We start from the raw sequence: 17,535 nt of genomic DNA, 5'->3' as shown, positions 1-17,535 counted from the left end.
TTTATGTGTTGTTCTTTCATACTACTGAAAATAGTGGCTTTTAGATTTTATTTTCTGTCTGTTGCTGGTATATAAACATAGAATTCTGTGTGTGTGTGTGTGTGTGTGTGTGTGTGTGTACATCTCCAGCAAACATGCTAAAATCACTTATTCATTCTAACAATAGTCCTATAGGCTGTTTTGCATTTTCAGTGTATATAATTATATCATCTACAATTAACATCAATCTTATTTCTTTTTTTTTTTAACGTTTATTTTTGAGACATAGAGAGACAGAGCATGAACGGGGAAGGGTCAGAGAGAGAGAGGGAGCCACAGAATCTGAAACAGGCTCCAGGTTCTGAGCTGTCAGCACAGAGCCCGACGCGGGGCTTGAACTCACAAACCGCAAGTTCATGACCTGAGCCTAAGTTGGACGCTTAACCGACTGAGCCACCCAGGCGCCCCTCTTATTTCTTTCTTTATAGGCCTTATCCCTTTTATTTCTTTTATCTTGTCTGATATAATATTAGATATAAGTGCTATTAGCAGAGAGAGAGCTTTCAAAATTTACATTTGACCATTAAGTATGATGTTAACTTTGACTTTTATAACTATCCTTTACTGGGTTGGGGAGCTTCCCTTTTGTTCCTAGTTTGCTGAGAGTTATTATTATGCATGGATGGTCAATTTTTTCAAATGATTTTTTTCAAATGATTTTTTTCTTCATTTATGAAGATGATCATAGGATTTATTTCTTTTTTTCCTCTTTTGTTATGGTGGATTATACTGATTGAGTTTTGAGTATTAAACTAACCTTGCATTTTGGATTAAATGCAAATTAATCATGATGTATTATCCTTTTTATATATTACTGGATTTGATTTGCTGGCATTTTGTTGAGAATTTTTATATCTACGTTTACAAAAAATACTGATCTGTAATTTTTCGTCTCTTTTAGGTGTCTTTGTCAGGTTTTAGTGTCATGCTATGCAGGCCTCATAAAACAAGTTGGCAGTTGCTTTCCTTTTTTTTTTTTTTTTTTTTCCTGTTCTCTGGTATTTGTATAAAGTTGTTGCTATTCCTTAAATGTCTGAGAAAAGTCACTGATGAAGCTGTCTGGATCTGGGTATTTCTTTGTGAGAAAGTTTTCAGTTGCATATGTTTACCCTAAAACCATTTTAAACTCATTTTTTCATTATACAGTTGATATATAAATACATTCTTGGGAATATTCAAATATTACAGATAAAACTAAAGTCTCCTTTAACCATTACCCCCTTAAAATTTTTAGTTCTACTTTACTGCATTTCCTCAGGGAAATGATAAGGACTGATGTAGTGTCTTTGCAAGATTTGCCTGTGAGCTACTTTAAAGTAGCTCCGTCTCAATTTCCTCATCTTACTAGAGTTTTTAAGAGAGTTACATGTGATGATGTAGTGCCTGACACATACTAGACATTATTTGAATGTTAACCTTGAGGCTATTATTAGACGTAAAAAGACCTCAGACTGGATATGACTATTGGGGAACTACTACTCTATCCCCAAGGAAGGAAATAGAAAAAGGTTTCTAAGTAGCCAAAATAGAAATCACATAAAACTATGTATTTTATTTATAGGAGAGTCTGATAAATCTTTCTTTGGAACTTACATATAGTTTGTTTCAGAGATTATTCTAACAAGGTTGGTTAAACAGATTGTTCATCCACAGCAGATTAGAAGCAGGAAATCTCCTGTAGCATCCATGCTGTAGCAAAACAACCAAGCTAAGAAACATTAATTTTTATGTGCAGACTTGAATTGAAAGTTGTCAGTTGCTTGTGCTCCTTATTGAAATTGGGTGACAAAGCAAGGAAATGAAAGAAGTAGCTCAGTGTAATGGAAAATCTGTAAGTGAGAGAAAGGACATTTGGTTTCCTATTCATTTTGTAATTGACATGGTAAAAATCATACAACATCAATTTGTTACCCAATCTGTGAAATGGAGGTACAAGATTTCTTCCCCAGAGTGATCTCGAAAATCCACAGAGAAAATGAATTCAGAGTTGAAACAGAGGCCTAATGAGAAAAATGCGGTGAGGCATCTTAAATGGAGGGAGCCCAAAGTATCTGTGCGTATATGCAAAAGCCCATAGAAACCCTCGTAACTATTTTTATATTTACTAGAACAAAAGTGAAAAACAGAACATTCCATTAGTAATTATTCATAACAGAATTGGGGAAGAACCAGTGAGAATAGAAGGAAAAGGTAGGGTAGATTGCAGAAGTAACGTTTTTGTGATGGAGAGCGATTCAGAATACATGAGAATCCTGACACACCGCTCCTGCTCTCCAGGGCCGCAGCCATGGTGCCACTAGAGCCGGGACCTTGAGCCTCAGCTGTGCTGGAGCACAGACTTCTGAGCCCAGGAAAAGACATCAAAGGTGCCTTCCTCAGCTTTTTTGTGTCAAGAGTCCTTTGGCACTCTGCCTCTCCACACATAAAGAAGTTCAAACTTGGGGAGGAAACTTTGACATTTCACAAGTTGTAAATTAGTGAAATGTACACACAGATAAAAGTTGCATTTGCCATCCCTAGCTGGTGGTTCAGTCTCTATCTCAGCAGCCATTTCAGAGAAGAGCTTTACGCATTGAGTTGGAGACCCAGACAAAGAAACAAAGAGTCTGGGAATATGCAAAGGAAATCATTCAGGTGCTGTTGAAGTAAAACCCAGAGATCTATATAGTCTTGCCAGTCACCTTCGTGGCTGCAACCAAATCTCCTACATTTTGATTTTATGGTATCCTGTGACTCGCCATCTGCAAGGATGTCATCGTAATTCTCCAGGCTTTGAAAAAGGGAGATGCATAATTTGGCAGTAAAGAATTTGTAGTGGGGAGGAGGTTATGGTTACCACAGTACCTTTGTGTCTGCCTCACAAGTGACAGAAGTATACGAGATTTTATGTGAAGGGATTTTAAAAAATAGAAAGCCTAAAGAAATTATATGTTGCAGCATTATTAGTTTTCTCATTTCCTCAGAGAGGGTAAATGTGCTGGATTAGTGAAAAGCTCAACTTCAATAGAAAGGAGAAACGAGCTTAATAACACACTTAGAGCGCTTCGGAACAGGTGACCAGTAAACTCCAGCAGCCCAGGTGGTCCCACTTGATATATAACAAAAATAACTACTGGTTTGCCTTAGGTACTCTTCTGTAGTTCATTTTATCACAAAGAAAAGCAGTATATAGTGATGAAATTTGAAGTGGGGTTCGTGAGCACATGGCTAAGAATTCTTGAGACGTTTTTGTTGCAAAAAGGTGATTTTATAGCACGGGAACTGGACCCATGGGCAGAAAACTGCACCGGGATTGTGAGGAGTGACTGAATACATACTTTTAAGTTTGTGGAGGGAGGGGGATAGAGATAACAACATGGTTTTCTAAGGAATCTCTATATGCTGAAAGCAGGGCTTTACAGGACCCTGGAGATGCAGCTATGGTAAGATAAGGTTGCTTTTAGTTTTTAATGAAATGTAAACACTAAGGCATTAAGGCAGCCATAAACTCCTTGAGGAATGTTACACGCCGCATGTCTCTGGTATCTGTCTGGGATGCAAGCTGTAGGAGATTTAATTTAAACTACATTTTTCTTGCCTTTGTTTCCCTCATCACATGGTATGTGGAAATTCACTGGTTTGGGAGTGCTTTCCATTTTCCAGACATGAAACTTTGGAAAGGTTATTTAACTTACCTGATTCTTGGTTTTCCTCCTATACAAATGTATATATAGTCAGTTTTTCTGTATCGGAAATACGCCCAAATGACAGTGGTTTACGGTAATAATAATACATTTACGCTCACTCAAGATGCACGTCTGCTCACGTGTGGCTCAGCTGTGGGTCTACTCCTGCTGTGTGCCGTGTTTCTTATTCCCAGACCCAGGCTGGAAAGCATAACCCCTCTGTGGGGTATGTCTATTATCATGGCTGAAATAAAGGGTAAGAGAGCTGATGGATGCCTCTTACAGCATCTGCACAGTCCTGGCATAGGCCATGTCCACCACTGTCGCATTGGCCAATGAGAATCACACGGCTAAGGTCAGCATCAGTGGAGCAGGGTGGTATACAACCAGCCAGCAAATCACAGAACGCTCTTACAGGGAAGCAGAGAAGTGAAAAAGAAGGGATGAGAAATCTACTCAGCACTCCAAACCTGTGTGAGTCTCAAATAAGGAAAGGCATACACCAGTGCACTGTGACCTAATGGATGCACTACCAGTGTAAGAATTGCTATCATTTTGAACGGTTTCTTTTACTGTTTTATTTTGAGGATCAAGTCCTTACATACCATTTAAAACCCATCAGGTCTTCATTCTTACCACAAGCCTTTGTAAACTTTCTAACCATCACAGTTGTAGTTTTTTTAAAGCTACATATTTGTCTTTTTATATTTGTGATTTTAAAATGTTACACTTATATTTTCTGCTATCTTAAACCCCTTTCAAGACCTTCTTGGATATCCAGGAGGTTTTTGACTTTATTTTTCCCTGATGATTAAAAATTGTCTTGTAGGAAATTTGGAAAACTTTGGAAGGATAAAGAAAAAATCATAAACATCAATATTCATATTCCTGGCCTAACACACACACATACAAATATGCACAAATATTAATTTTTACTAAATTGGACACCTAACAGTGTATTCTGTGGCGAATGTTTTTCCACTTTACTATATGTAGCTAGCATGCGTTTTTGCTGAGTAAATTTTTTTGAAAACATGAACTTAACATTTCAGTATACAATACATATATAATTACGAAGCCCAATAATATATCAAACACTCATGAACCCACTACTCAGTTTGAGCACTAGACCGTTACAACGCCCTTGATGCACCTGTGTTCCTCTGCTGCTGCCCTTTCCCTCCCATGGGTAACCACTGTCCTCAAGCTTGTGTCTTGTGTATTGTCATTAGCTGCTGCTTCCCCTTCCTCTTCTTCTTCCTCTTCCTTTTTTAAGTGTTTTCACGTAAGTGTACATCTGCACACAGTGTATCACTGAACTTTGCTGCATGTTGAGCTTTATAAAAATGATATCATATGGCATGATTTTTCCTTTACAAAAATTACAAAATTAGTTTAAATTGTCTTCTGCTGGCAAATATGTAGAAAGTTAAATATTAGGGAGCTGTTTTACAAAGAACTTACATATCCATCTTTGTGTGCATCCCCAGTTATTTCTTTGAGAATAATTTCTAGAGGTGAAGTTGCCGGGTTAAAAGGTTAGAACATTTGTAAGGCTTTTTTTATGACTGAACATCAGGAAATGTGTCCATCTAGATTTTAATAAAACGAACATTCACATTTGTGTGGCAGATAATGATAAATCATTACTAGCTTCCCACTTAAAAAAAATTTAAGAATACACAAATGCCCCAGTGACTTACCATATTAAAAAGTCCATTTTGACTCCCCGAAATCTACTCTGTTCTTATCACACTGTATTATTACCATTCTCTTAGTTCCTAAGGCTGGAAACCTTAAAGACACCTTCTGGCTACTACCCCACCCCCACTTTAGCCACCACACACTTGCCCTGAGTCCTCAATTCCTGCTAGTTCTGTCTCTACCACGTCCCTTGAATTCATCCCTCCCCTTTCATTCTTACAGGCACTGCTTTACCGCAAACCTTGCTAACCTGTCACGTGGACCATTACATGGCCTCTTAACTGGTTGCCTTCTTGCCTTCAGTCTCTTGCCTGTCTAACCAGTCCTTCCCTCTGTTATTTTTTTTCTCAAAACACAAACCTGTCTTTAAAACTGAGACCAAAAATCTTTAATAACTCTTCATTGTCCACATGATAAAATCCACACTCCTCAGTTAAAGCCCTCGATCTAACTTAACCTACTCTCCAGCTTTGCTTCCTCATGATTCATCCTCCCCACCCCACACCACCCCACCCCACCCCACCCCAAGAACTTTGTGTTTTATACTCTAGCCAGTCTGGGCTACTTATTCCCTATTTATTTTCCTGTTTTTTCTTGTTACTCCCTCAACTTAAAATACCCTTTCTCTCCCACCCCTTTCCAGCCTTTTGAAATGCTACCCATGCTTCAAGGTTCCACTGAAATGCCAGCTCCTCCATGGAGTTAACATCAGTGTAAATCATCGTAGTTCTCCATACATGACCAGGCATGTTTGTTTCTCTCAAAATACTTTGTCAGAACAGGACATTTGCTGGGTAAAAAAAGAATGCTGAGTAGAAAAGGCAGAACACAAACTATATGAAACACATCAATTACTATAAATAATATTATATATGTAAGTATATGTAGGTAGATATGTGTTTATACATATACATACGTGTCTACCAGGACTGTAGGAATACTTAAGCTTGGCGTTTATTAAGCTTACGAATTTTTTTTTGGAATCAGGCAGGATGAGTACTTTTTAAGAAAAATTACTAATATAATTTTAACTTCTTAGGTTCATTTTCTTTCATAAGGATGCTTGCTTGGGCTTAAACAGGTTTCCATTTTGAGGCTGAAGCATCTTTGGTCCAGTGCAGCAGGCCAGGCAGTGTCGTCTCCTCCCTGTTCCACTGTTGACTGGCTGAGTTGAAGAGGCCTGTTTCCTTGCCAAATCTGTCTAGTCATAGTCACGGGTGATGAACAGTCCCCTCAACTGTAAAATGAAAACGTTGCACCAGATGACTGTTAAATGGATGAGTAGATGATCTTTAAGGTCCTTTCCGGCTCTCATAGTCTGAGATATTTTTTGCTCATGAGATAGAAAAATGCTTAAGGACAAAAGAAAGTGCTGATTTGTTCTCCACTGTAGCACCCTCACTGGTGTCAAGTAGCCAGTTGCTCCTTTGATTAACTCTGAGCTGCCAAAATGTGTTGTGTGGGAATTAATGCATTTGGCTTCTGATCCAGGTGCACCACTACCTGTGGGGACTTGGGTGTGCCCCCTTCTGTCACTGGGCCTGTTAGTGCTTATCTGTGAAATGATGAAGGTGACACGAGATGCTCTTTGAGGTTTTCTAATATTTTGTAATTTTATAATAGGTATGTGTGAAGTATCCAAAGGTTGTTTTACCCTATAGTCACTAGCCCGTGTTTCAAAGTTAAGGAATCAGTAGAACAGGACAATTCACAATATAATTTTCTCTTCACAAAATAGTGTAGATAGCAAAGTGGAGTATCAGGGTATGCAAACAGATATGTGTAATTGAGGAATCTCCTGGTTCCATCACTTCAGCTTATACCATAGTATTTTTTCTCATCATGGGTGTTTCTCCAGTCTTAAAATTATTACCTTTAGTAATGTAAACAAAAAAATTTTGAAGATATCTTGTAATTGAAATACTGGCATAGATTTCAACGCACTAATTTGGGTCAGCCTAGTAGTACTCCGATCTATCTCAAAATACATGAATTCTAATAATCATTATAGATTTCCTTTTTTAAGAAAGAAAAGTCTTCCTGAAGAGGGCCCCCGCTTAATTTTCAGGGGACAAACTAATCCTTGATATATGATACTTGATTCCAGAGTTGCCTCTGGCGGTTGTTACTATTTAAACAAGTATTTCTTTTCTAGTAATTAGATTTTTTTTTTTTTCATTTTGATGGGTAGTCATAAATATTAACCACCAGCAGTGCAGGAATAATTTATATTCAAATTGTCAGACATCACTCTGTGAACACACAAAATAATTTACATTTATTTAGAGCCTTTTATCCTAAAGTGCTCTACACATATTCCTTTATAATCAGATTGCAAGCTATATATAGGACACTGCTACCTGAAATAGGGCAACAACCAAAGTAATTAAAATAAAGGATATGACGACAAAAAAAGTAGAGGAAAGAAGGAAATATATATTTTACTTGTTTTTATATGCTTTTGTGCCCATAGGATTGGAGAATTCATGTTGACCAAATGCACCAACATAAAAGTGGAATTGAATCTGCTCTAAAGGAGACCAAGGTATGTGAATTACTTCAGGTGAATCAATCAATGTACTTTACTCATCTGTTGAACACTTACTAAAGGAAAACGTGAAAGGAAAAAAAGACAATCCTTGCCTTAGAGGATCTTACATATTGTACCATATTACATTTCAACAGCCCTAACACTTAAACTAAAGAAAGGTAACTTTATTCAAAAGAAATATAACATATACTATATTACACATTAGAGATATATCTACTATATATATACACACTATATATATATATATATATATATATATATATACACACACACATATATATACACACACTATATGTATATACACATACACACACACACACACACACACACACACATATATATATTTCATCATTTCAACATTTCATCATTCTTTCCTCTCTGAATCCGAAAGGATAACAGAATGCCAGCCCAGCAATGCTTAGAACCTCCAACTTCCATAGGCTTGCGGCTGCTCTGGCCAGAAATAAGGACTTTTTGGAGGATGTCACAAAGAAGCAAAGTTGGAATGAGAAGTTATGGGTCCCAGGCTAGAACTATAAATTTAAAGACCTTCCTCCAACTGGAACATTCTAGTCATCTTTGAACTGTGCTACAAGAAAGTCATGCTATTCCATTACCTACTTGTGAACTATAAAGCAGATTCCACTCACGTACAATATAGATATGCATAAGGACTAATGAATTGACTAACACTACCAGGTGCCTTTTTATTTTAACATTCTGCCATGTGTGACTAAAATATTTCTCATTACAGACTTCTTTTGCTATTGAAAATTATAAGCTATCTTTTTCACAAGTGATTGAGAATTTGTGGGATGGATTGAAGGAGATTTAGCCCGTCTCATACTGTTTTTGAAAAATATATTTGTGAATTTTTTTATCTACTAAAATCCTATGGAATTTCTAGGGATTTTTGGATAAACTTCATAATGAAATTAGCAGGACTCTGGAAAAGATCGGCAGCCGAGAAAAGTACATCAACAATCAGCTTGAGCACTTGGTTCAAGAATATCGTGCAGCTCAAGCCCAACTGAGTGAGGTAACTTAGGAATGATAGATCCCCAGGGATTTATTTCAGTTGGTGACCCCAATTCCCAAACTTGATACGGCACTTTTCATTTGAGAATCGTGAAATGCTTTTCACAAATAGCAACACATGGATTCTCTGCCTACTTTAGGAAGCCACGTGAGGCAATAGAACTTGTCATCTTCATGTTACATGAAATAGAAATTATCTCCTAGAAGTCTTTAAATGTGTTTCTTCATTTGATTTCAATAAATGAAGGCATGTATTGTTGGGGAACATTACTTAGAACAGGAACAGAGTGTCAGGACACCTGGTTTTGTTTCTAAGTCTGCCGTTAATTTACGTATGAGTAGGAGGAAAAAGAATAGTATGCATTCACATGTGTCAGAGGGAAAAGACATCCTTGCCTTAATGGCTTACAGCCACATAATAAGGAATATGAAAGCAAGACACGTTCAAAGACAAGCAGTTTAATTAATTTAATGAGCAAATTTTTTAATCCTTTCAAGGTTTTAGAATTTCCACCAAAAAAATAAAATAAAACCTTCAGCCTTTGAAAGCAGCAGTCCTTTGTACCCCAGTTGGGATCTCAAGGCTTTCCTTGGGAGTGATGCCCCTCTTTTCTGTTGTTGAAGGGAGACTAGTAAGAACACCTGCAAATGTCAGTTGAAGACATTTTTTTTTCTTTCAGCAAAAAGGGGTAGAAGAAGGAAAAAAATGGAAATAAACTTGAGATAACTTCTGTACTTTCAGAAGTTCTCAAAGACCAAACAGAAAATAATCTTCACTTTTTTATTACGTTATTTATTTAACAAATGATTCCCTGATATACACAACTACCCATGGATGTTTTTACTTCCAAAATGCTGTAAAAGTCTCTGATTAAAACCACTGTGTATCTGTCAAGCATTGATATTAAATAATTGTTAGATTAGTTCCCAAGAACATATTCCATACTGTCATACCATTTGTTAATCCTTATTAATAGCTCATCCTGATGCTCTATTATGATTGATTTTTTAGAACTGGTTTTCTCTGCATAGCATGCAAATTAGATCGACCAAGAGCTACTCTCCTAAACTGTTTGGGAATAGCCGAGGACAGTTTTTATTGTGCACCATACCCATGTGAGTTACACCATCAGTATGTGAAGGTTAAGGTCATTCATCATTTTATAGTACTTTAGTTTAAGTACATGGTGCCTATTAGGGCTATAAAATAGCTACAGTTAAATGTCACTTTCACAAATGTATTCACAAATGGGGGGGTGTCATAAAATGATACGCAGAAATTGCAAACACAAAGAGGTCATATTTAAGTAATCTGCTTCTGTCTTGAATTTGTCATTAAACAAAATGTTTTCTCCCTTAGGCAAGGGAGCGATACCAGCAGGGTAATGGCGGAGTAACGGAGAGGACCAGGCTCCTGTCTGAGGTACACACTGTGCCCTTGCCCTTTTCCCACCGTCAGCCAAGCCCTGGCTGTTCAGAGCCATTGGTAGTTTAATACTGCTACAACCATGCGTTATTTCAGTAACTGCTTCCTGTGGCTTTAAGTCCTTTCCTTTAGGAGAAAATCCCTAGTTTTCTTATCAGTGAATCCAGTGATGTATTTATGTACTACTTATTTCCATAAAATGCCTGAAGTTGTTTTATTCACTTTAACATAGAACGTGCTGATAATATTAGCACATTTATAACCCTCCTTAATCTTTTTAAAAACGTAACATTTATAATTAATATATAGAAGCATAGGTAAAGCACTGGCTTAAATGGCTTATAACAAGTTTTAATGTTAGTCTGTAAGATATAAGATTTGTTTTTAGTGATTGCTCCTGATGTGTGTGACCCTGAATATTTCTCTGCCCACAAACTGGAAGTGGCTTGTAACCTTTTCCTTCTGGGAACTTCTGAAACATTTGCATATATTATTGTATTTATTTTCACTATCTTGCAAGAGAGTAAGATCTAATATATATTCCGATTTTTTTAATGAAGAGCTGAGAGGAAAAAAAATCTTACAAGATCAGTAACCAGTGTACAAGATTATCTTTGGTTACAGTTCAGTGTAATTGTCATGGGCTTTTCCTATATAATAGAATTAAGCTCCTTTTATAGGGATTATTTGAGGCATAAATAGTTATTTTAAAATACTAAAAATATAACTTTAGAAATATTTAGACTCTAATCCTGTGGTGCCTCTAGGCAAATAAAACGTTATGTAGAAGTAAAGTGCTCACTTAATGTTAGGTAAATTAACACTTGAAGGGAGTCCAGGGAACCATTTAGTTCTTTTGCAGGAGGTAGTTATCCCCAGTTGTAACATTGCAGGTGCCTAAAAAAAATTAATTTGCTTTACTTGAATGAGCACTTGATTCCCAAGGAAGTTTTTACTCACCAGTATGATAAAAATAAAGCCTACTAAGTTACAATAAGTATGGGTTAGTTCTAGTCATTTAAAAATTTTTTGATTTTTTAAAGATAACGTACTAGATTAGAATTTTGCTAATAGAAGTTATAGTAGTATAATTTTGAGTATGACGTAGAGTACAGATAAGAGCCAATATGACAGCACGATGTGCCTCTTGGAGTTCTTGGTTTGGATAGAGCAGTTAGAATATTTTTATATGCAGCCATATGTTATAAACATTATTTTTAGTGTCCTGTACAGGAAAAAGTGGCATCTTTTCTTATAAGACTATAATATTAAGATACCTAGTAAACCTCGGAAATCCAAAATCTTCTCTGGATGTGTATACTATTTTAATTAGTAACTGATTATTAAAGACTGGCATGGTAGATGCAAGGGGATAACGGCAAACTTTACATGCCATTAATGACAACCGAACCATTTGCATTGTCACATGACAATCTGAGACAGTCATTTGGTGAAGTTAATGTTAGGAGCACTCTCAGAAGATAAAAAGCCTAGTGTGTCTGCATACTTTATCTTATTATTCTAATTATGTCCAGAAGAGTCCTAAGATCTTTATATCCCTTTACAGATGTATTATATCCAAATGTTCTTAATACATCATTCAGTAATTTTGGAGATTTTATTAAAATTCAGAGCTCATGAAGACTTTTTTTTTTTTTTTTCAATTAAAGGTTACAGAAGAACTAGAAAAGGTAAAGCAGGAAATGGAAGAAAAAGGCAGCAGCATGACTGACGGCGGTGAGTGCACACTCATCCTAAGGGGAAAATGAGCAAGACGAGAATATGTCTTCAAGAAATCTGTTTAACAAAATGGTATTAGAAAATAGGGAATCTGCTTTTTAAAGTGAATTTGAGGAGAGGTAAGTACATGGTACAGAGATGGCATCTGATAATCAGTTTTTCCTTATAAATCAGCTGAAAAGAGTCATTTTTTTTTTACTCTCATTTAAGATTTTTTGATTCAAACTATACTGATTCAGAGATAGAGTGGGAAATATTTAGTAATACTTTGTTATTCCAGTTTTTAGAAAATAATATTTTCTGTTTTCATCAAATGAGCTTCATTATTCCATTTTATGTACAAAAGAGCACTAAGTGCGTGCCCACACGGCATGGAGGCAGGGATGGGACGACCTTTGTTTTTCTTCCTCTCCCCCTAGTAGACCTGACTGGGCAGGGGTCAAATAGAGAAGAATTAATAATCCTCTACTAATCATGCTCCATCATGAGCTAGTGACTTTGACATGGCCCTGGGTGATTGCCTAAGGCCCTTCTGTGCTCTAGAAAGATTTTCTAGAGCTCTAATTGTATATACTGAGGGATCCTTTAAAAGGGGATGTATGAAGATTTTGCTATGTTTGAATGAGCCCATTATCTGTGTCTCACAGGTAATTCTTTCTTTTTTCTCCAGTTGTATCTGTTTTCCTTCAGACAAATATTCTAGCCCATAAAAAATATTAAAAGACATCCTCAAATACCCTTTTAACAACTCTTCCCCTAGAAAAGAAAGGAAATTCAGCCGTAGCACATCAAATGCTGCATCATTTCCCATCCTGAAAATCTCAGGTGTTTAAAATACCACCGCAAAACTGTGTGAATGCCAGTACGTTGTTGGCTGTGTTTTTAACCCCATTTTTGTCTTCAGACAAAGTGAGGAAAATGTCATACAATTCTGTAATACACTGATACTCCAGATATACATTTTTATTGCATGTTATTTTCATTCTGCAGCTCCCTTGGTGAAGATTAAACAGAGTTTAACAAAGCTGAAGCAAGAAACTGTTCAGATGGACATCAGAATTGGTGTTGTAGAACACACATTACTCCAATCAAAACTGAAAGAGAAATCTAACATGACTAGGGACATGCATGCGACAGTCATTCCAGAATCTGCAGTAGGCTCTTATTAAAATACACTGTTTTTCATGCTTCTGATTAGTTGTTTTTTTATATCAAAGTATATTTCACGTTGCATAGATTTTCAAAACACAATTAAAGCACGTTCAGTGGGTTTTTTTTTACATATATACACATACCTATTGTATCGTGATAATGGATGGTTAAAGCCTTTAAATTGAATATAATAAGGTGATTAAAAATTCTCACTTTGAAAGAAACTTTCACTAATCACTACATATGTTAAAGCCCCCACCTGGTGGCATGTTTTTCTTACTGTTCCTTATGTAAGCCAATGTCCATGACCCATGCCTTCTGTAGTGCGGCTGCTGCTGACACCACATGGACCTTTGACACGAGCCTGGCACCTTCAGTTTGGTCCACCTCTGCAGTGACCACAGTTGCCTCTGTGCCCAGTGGCAGCTAATGATGGCTGGGGATTCTTTTTTAAGAACCCAGACTACCCTTGCCTCAGCTTTATGGTTACCTAAAATCACATTTCTTTTAAAAAGCATATGAAAAACCTTCAGTGTACTTATTAACATTTGAAGCTTGTTATCTATCATGAGTATGTCATGACTAAAACGATTTTGTATCTTCTCTGATCTAAGGTCACCTAATAAACATTTCAGGCATGTTTGACTCTGTAGTGACAAAAAAAAGTATATACGTGTCTCAGTTTCAGTTTTTTCTGTGGTATCGGCTATACTAAAGAATCATTTATAGCAGAATGGGAGACAGCAAGACACGTGAAGATCAGCCTCCCAGTGTCAGTGATTTTTCCTTCCACATCTTACTGAGCAAAATTCTACTCTGGGACTGCTAAATTGCTAAAATAAGCAATACTAGCATGACCAGACTTAACATCTGGGGGAAACTGGTGAGGAGAGCACAAACCAGAAGATAGCCTGCATTTATGTTTTAAAAAGAAGAAAAGAAAATCTGGTGAATTTTGATAAGAGTACTATATTTGTATAGGACAACAAAAATAATAAAATCCCCTTTTCGATTTTTATCGTAATATTTGTCTCCCCAATTTTTTGTCTTAGTCTTTACTTTATTAGGTAACACACACACACACACACGCAAATATTTTTCTTCATACTCTTCTTGAGTTTAAGTTTAGTTAAAAGAAAAGGAGTATGTATAAACTTTTCTATGACCCAAGAGGGTGATAATCAATACAATGACAAAGAAGTCAGTTCATTTAGTTTGGGATAATAGGCAGTTTGAAAAACTCCAAAATTTTCCTTCCCTTATTTTATGGTTATTGAGTGGGGCCTAGAAGAAAGAGGGAAACCCAAACTTTGGTCCCACAAGCTAACACTGAGTCCCTTGGAACTTACTCGCATAGGTACTGTCATGGCTGCACAGTTTTTTGATGAATTCAATCAATGCAGAGAATCCTTCTGAATAAATCAGAGCTCTCCATAAAATATACTTTTGCTCAGAAGCAAAGTACACTCTTCACTTTGTGTAAACATGCAGTAATCTAAGAACTCTTCCAATAAGTAGTGTGAGCAACCTATTTTTATTTCTTCTCTGAAATAATCCAGTTTACTCCATTTGAGCTGGTTACTCCTCCTCTGTGTTCTCATAGAACACTGAATACCTCTGATACAGAATTGGTTGTATTGCTTTGGGATTATCTATTGTCTTCTACCCTAATAGTCCGAGCTGCTTGAGGAGAGGGAGAATGTCTTTTTCATTTCCATAATTCTACTCAAGTACCTAGCACACGGAGCACAGGTTAGTAAAGGAATGGGTGGATGACAGGCATTACCCAGTGCCAGAATGTCTCATAGTTCCTATTCCACAACATGGCAAATTTAATGACTTTAAGCCTATGAGTTTTGACACAGTTTTGAGATAGTAACTGTAAATGATGGGGTTTTTTTACCCTGTGGTATTGGAGTGGAGTTGGAAGCATCAGTATGGACTCATGGTTTTTTAATACATACAGATTAACAAATATATAAATGTATAGAAACACATGTGTACATATATGCATGCATTTACGATTTCTGTGTCTAAGAGGGCCTAGAATCAGTGACAGCTCAGTAACAGAATGTTTCACTCAGATCTTGGTTTTTAATTTTTCTACTGAAAAAAAAACCAAAAACAGCCTTCTTAGAAAAACTAAGACTTCTGGGCTGGGGCAGGGAAAGCACAATATGAATCGGGAATGTTTCGTTCTGCCAGAAAGTAAAGAAGGGCTCAAAGAATGATGGGAAAATGGCTAAAGGACACAGATTGAGGGGTGTCCTACCAGCCAATCTGGGACAACTGGACATTAAATAATGATAGTAATGAACTCTAGCCCACAGAATAAAACAAGAAATCGTGAGTCCATTCAGATAGGAATTATGAAAATTAAGGAAACCTCACTTAAAATGGAATCAGAAAGCCCTGAAGGGGGGAGCTCTCATGCACATCCCACTTGTTGCACCTGCATGACCAGCAGAGAGAAGGAAGATAAGAATTATCTTGACAAGGAAAGACATTTTTTTCACACAGGAATTTCATTTTCTGCTTTTAAGAAAAAAAAAAAGGAAAATCTCTCCCGGCCCAGCAACAAAGCACTAACCATTGCTTGCAGCCAGTGAGAAACTGCCACAACCTTAAACTGTTGCTCTTTGCAATGAACTTTTGTTCAAAACAACCCTCCCCAATTTCCTCCTAACCTAGTAAAAGCTGACTTTCCCTTTGTCTCTTCAGATTTGCCTGTGGTTCACCATAGCTTGCATGTCCCATATTGCAATTCCCCTGCTATTTCCAAATACACTCATTTTTCTAGTAATATAAGTGGGTATTTTATTTTTAATGTTGACAAAATGAATGAATCAATAGAAGAAGAGAGGTCTTCCTTACAACAGAATGATAGCTAATGTAAAAAGAATATTACATTTAGAAATTGCCATCTAGCGATTACCATAGTAATTGTTTCAGGCAAGAATCATCAAAGGATATGTGAAAGTATTTCAATCTAAAATGGAACCAGAAGGGGGTACCTGGGTGGCTTAGTTAAGCTTCTGACTCTTGGTATTGGCTCAGGTTATGATCTGAGGTTGGTGAAATCAAACCCTCAGGTTGGGCTCTGCACTGACAGCATGGAGCCTGCTTGGGATTCTCTCCCTCCCTGTCTGCCCCTCCCCCCCCCCCACTTATGCACAGGCACTCTAAATAAATAAATAAATAAAGCCAGAGGATATGAAACGGGACTCTCACTTATGCTATGCACCCTCAGAACATAATTTAAGAACTGAGAGAATGATTTCTCCTAAATGCCTGATTTATAGAAGACCCAGATTTAGGGCAGCTGGGCAGCTCAGTTGGTTAAGTGTCTGACTTTGGCTCAGGTCATGATCTCACAGCTTGTGGATTCGAGCCCCACATCAGGCTCTGTGCTGACAGCTCAGAGCCTGGAGCCTGCTTCAGATTCTGTGTCTCCTTCTTTCTCTGCCCCTCCCACACTCGTGCTCTGTCTCTGTCTCTCTCTCAAAAATGAATAAACGTTAAAAAATTTAGAAGACCCAGTCTTATCTCCTGAACAGTGAACATATGCCAAGAGTCTCTCCCCATCCTTAAGCCAGTGAACTGATTGCTCAGATTCTGGCCTTCCCGTCTGTGCACTCCTTGTTCAAAAATACAGCCCTCCCTGAACTCTCAACAGATTCACCTGTAGCTTGCATGTGTGTCCTGAATTGTAGTTCCTCTGCTATTCCTGAATAAACTCAATTTATGGTAATTTGAGTTTGCTTCAGTTTACCTCTTTATTTAAGTTGACAAAAGCTAAAACCACTAGGTAAAAGTTTAATGAAAATCTGGATATTTGCATAGTCTCAAACTATTCCACAAAGAAAAAAATGGTAACGTTACAAAAGAAAAACCCTAGCAGACGCCACTTTAAGTGATCAAAAGTTAACATCAGTAGTAGTGGAACAAATAGACACCAGGTGTCTCCTGAAAAGGGCACACACTTATGTGATTCCTTCTGAAAATGCATGACTTGAATCTAATCATGAGGAAACATCAGAGGAATCCAGTGGAGGGACATTGTACAAAATGGCCTATATTCTTCAAAAATGATAAGGTCATGAAAAACAAGAAAGACTGAGAAACTGCTCCAAATTAGACAAAAGAGACATACTTGTATGCAACAAACCATTCCAGTTTGGATTCCTGGACCAGAAAAAACATTTTGTAAAATGACAGGT

The 17,535-nt window shown here is 37.1% G+C and overlaps 1 protein-coding gene and 1 long non-coding RNA gene across 2 annotated transcripts in view; one reads left to right on the top strand and one right to left on the bottom strand.

The window, feature by feature from the left end:
- Positions 1 to 13,354, top strand: part of IFT57 (intraflagellar transport 57) — a 52,106-nt gene extending 38,752 nt beyond the window's left edge. Inside the window, exons 7-11 of the mRNA XM_049628136.1 lie at positions 7,882 to 7,953; positions 8,867 to 8,998; positions 10,358 to 10,420; positions 12,094 to 12,160; positions 13,154 to 13,354. Of these exons, the coding sequence (XP_049484093.1) occupies positions 7,882 to 7,953; positions 8,867 to 8,998; positions 10,358 to 10,420; positions 12,094 to 12,160; positions 13,154 to 13,332 (513 nt within the window). The 3' untranslated portion in view covers positions 13,333 to 13,354. The remainder of the gene's footprint in view (positions 1 to 7,881; positions 7,954 to 8,866; positions 8,999 to 10,357; positions 10,421 to 12,093; positions 12,161 to 13,153) is intronic.
- Positions 267 to 17,535, bottom strand: part of LOC125920925 (uncharacterized) — a 90,526-nt gene continuing 73,257 nt past the window's right edge. Inside the window, exon 4 of the long non-coding RNA XR_007457253.1 lies at positions 267 to 6,645. This is a non-coding gene — a long non-coding RNA (uncharacterized LOC125920925). The remainder of the gene's footprint in view (positions 6,646 to 17,535) is intronic.

Source organism: Panthera uncia, chromosome C2 (assembly GCF_023721935.1).
Source record: "Panthera uncia isolate 11264 chromosome C2, Puncia_PCG_1.0, whole genome shotgun sequence".
NCBI lineage: Eukaryota > Metazoa > Chordata > Mammalia > Carnivora > Felidae > Panthera > Panthera uncia.
The sequence above is the reverse complement of the archived record's forward strand: the minus strand, read 5'-3'. Positions and strand labels throughout refer to the sequence as shown.